This window comes from Mandrillus leucophaeus, unplaced genomic scaffold (assembly GCF_000951045.1).
Source record: "Mandrillus leucophaeus isolate KB7577 unplaced genomic scaffold, Mleu.le_1.0 Scaffold43, whole genome shotgun sequence".
Lineage (NCBI taxonomy): Eukaryota > Metazoa > Chordata > Mammalia > Primates > Cercopithecidae > Mandrillus > Mandrillus leucophaeus.
Window position 1 is genome coordinate 3,796,577 of NW_012104587.1, and position 3,074 is coordinate 3,799,650.

Consider the following 3,074-nt stretch of genomic DNA (forward strand, 5'->3'; position numbering starts at 1 on the left):
TTTTTTTTTTTTTGAGACAGCCTTGCTCTGCCACCCAGGCTGAAGGGCAGTGGCACTATCTTGGCTCACTGCAACCTCTGCCTCCTGGGTTCAAGTGATTCTCCTGTCTCAGCCTCCCAAGTAGCTGGGATTACAGGCATGCGCCACCATGCCCGGCTAATTTTTGTATTTTTTTAGTACAGATGGGGTTTCACCATGTTGGCCAGGCTGGTCTCGAACTCCTGACCTCAGGTCATCCACCTACCCACCTTGGCCTCCCAAAGTGCTGGGATTACAGGTGTGAGCCACCATGCCTGGCTGGAGCCTATTTCTTAAACAGCCGAACCCTGTACTAAGAGCCTGAAAGAATAGCTAGGTGCCCTGCTAAGATACAAGTGTGGGCTTGGTTACTTTTCAGCTGTTCAGACAATCTGTGTCAAACACTGCTGTCCACGGGGCCAACCCCAACCACAGCCGGGACTGTCACTCTTGGTGACTCGTCTAGGCTGGCTCACAATAGGGTGTTATCCAAAGTCAGACACCCTAAGGGCATGTGTTTGTCATTCTGTGTTGGAAGGGCCCGCCGGTGGCATTAACCTTTGATTCCTGGCCCCAGCCACGCTGGCTCTCACTGAAGTACTTGGTCAGCCACTGAGATTCCAAACCCTTCGGCCATTCAGAGGCTGCTGATAGGTGCCACCGGGCCTGGGCTGCCAGGAGACGTAAGGATGGTCTGCGAGGTCTGCTGGACTGACACCGCCTCAGCGTGACCTTGGCTTCCGTGCCCAGTGCTTCCCAGTCTGTAGGCTGGCACCTCGTCTCCTCACGAGCTGCTTCCTATCGCAGCTTAAGCTTCAGCTCCTGCCAGGCCTCCCCCAGCCCTTCTACTCCACTGGGACAGCCCCTAGCGCCAGCTCCCGCAGCAGCCTGTGCTCACTCCAAGACGACACAAACAACTGATGTTTAGTTTTTGTTTGTGTGCTCTGCTTTCCCCATGAAGGCTGAGGAGTGGATGGGCTGTGTGTCACTCCCCGCCATGTTCCTGGCGTCCAGCACTGTGCTGAGTACACTTCAGGCCCAGTAAACCCCAGAGGGGTAATCCCGTGGGAGGCTGAGGTGGGTTGATCACCTGAGGTCAGGAGTTTGAGACCAGCCTGGCCAACATGGTGAAACCCTGCCTCTACTAAAAATACAAAAATTAGCTGGGCATAGTGGTGTGTGCCTGTGATCCCAGCTACTCGGGAGGCTGAGGTAGGAGAATCATTTGAACCTGGGAGGTGCAGGTTGCTATGAGCTGAGATCATGCCACTGCACTCCAGCTTGGGCAACAGAGCCAGACTCCGCCTCAAAAACAAAAACAAAAAACCCTAGAGGGAAGCCAACAAGCCTCAGAGCTCTATCCCCCAACACCCCATTTCTGAGGCTGCCTCCTTTGCTTCAGCGGTAACTTCCTGTGTGCTGTTTCTGTGTTGTAAGCATAGTCAAACCCTTCTTGAAAGTAGATGGGGCATAAACCACACACAGAACAGGTTTAGAGGGAGGCCGGGTGGAGAATCTTAGTTAAGAGCAGGCTGCACGCGGGTGCTGACCAAAGACTGGTTTCTGCAGAGGGAAACAGCGCAGCGCAGGTCCGCCTGTGCAGTGAGCTGGGATGGGTCTCGGGCAATCCCGGGGCCCTGAGTGCCTATCTCAGAGCCCCATGGCCCTGCCTGGCAATAGGCTGCTCCCCTCACCCTGGGGTCTACCTTGGCCAGCCGTGCCCGCTTGATCAGGTCATTGAGCTTCCTGAGGGCGGCGTTTCGGGGCAGAGACTGGATGTCCTTGAAGAGGTCCTGCTCCTCAGCCTCAAAGAGCTTGCGGTTGTCAGGGATGAGGAGCGGGTGGGACCAGAAGGAGCCGATGTAGACCCTGACCACCTCGGGGGTGTTGATGATCTTGCCCAGGGACCACATGAGGGCCCCGTACACCCGCATCAGCTGCTGTGTCTCGATCTGGTCTGCCTTGTTTAGCACCACGCGGATCTTGTCCTCATGGTTCTTCAGGGCCTTGATCACTTCTGAGAACTCATCGGAGATGTCCAGCTTGTGGGCGTCGAAGAGCAGGATGATGCGGTCCACACGCTCGGCGAACCACTCCAGGACGGCTGCAAAGTCATAGCCTGCGGGGAAGAGAAGGGAGAGCTCAGGGGTGCCAAGGGACCTGCTGCTCTGATGGCTCTCATCTCCAACCTGGCCTGGTATTTCTCAGCCAGAGATAGTTTTTAAAATTCCTACAGTCCGGGTGCAGTGGCTCACGCCTGTAATCCCAACACTTTGGGAGGCCAAGGTGGGAGGATCACAAGGTCATGAGTTTGAGACCAGCCTGGCCAACATAGTGAAACCCTGTCTCCACTAAAAATACATAAATTAGCCATGCCTGGTGGTGCGAGCCTGTAGTCCTAGCCTACTTGGGAGGCTGAGGCAGGAGAATCACTTGAACCCAGGAGGAGGAGGTTGTGGTGAGCTGAGATCGCACCACTGCACTCCAGCCTGTGCAACAGAGCAAGACTCCGTCTCTAAATAAAATAAAATAAAAGTCCTAGAAGGGGCCAGGCACAGTGGCTCAAGCCTGTAATCCCAGCATTTTGGGAGGCTGAGGTGGGTAGATCACCTGAGGCCAGGAGTTCGAGACCAACCTGACCAACATGGTGAAGCCCCATCTCTACTGAGAATACAAAAATTAGCCAGGCACCACTGGTGGTGGGCACCTGTAATCCCAGCTACTTGAGGGGCTGAGAGAGGAGAATCGCTTGAACCCAGGAGTGCAGTGAGCCAAGACCATGCCACTGCACTCCAGCCTGGGCAAGAAGAGAGAAACTGTCACACACACACAAAAAAAAAAAAAAAAAAAAAGAAAAGAAAAAAGAAAAGGCCAGGCACAGTGGCTCACACCTGTAATCCCAACACTTTGGAAGCCAAGGTGGGTGGATCACAAGGTCAGGAGTTCAAGACCAGCCTGGCCAACATAGTGAAATCCCATCTCTACTAAAAATATAAAAATTAGCCTGGCATGGTGGTAGGCACCTGTAATCCCAGTTACTCGAGAGGCTGAGGCGG

General features: G+C 54.3%; 1 protein-coding gene across 2 annotated transcripts in view; it reads right to left on the bottom strand.

Annotated features, from left to right (window-relative positions):
- The window catches only part of EHD1 (EH-domain containing 1), a 33,900-nt gene that overhangs the window by 5,380 nt on the left and 25,446 nt on the right, over positions 1 to 3,074 (bottom strand). For both annotated transcript variants that reach the window (XM_011993520.1, XM_011993519.1), the window contains one exon: positions 1,725 to 2,137. In XM_011993520.1, the coding sequence (XP_011848910.1) occupies positions 1,725 to 2,137 (413 nt within the window). The remainder of the gene's footprint in view (positions 1 to 1,724; positions 2,138 to 3,074) is intronic.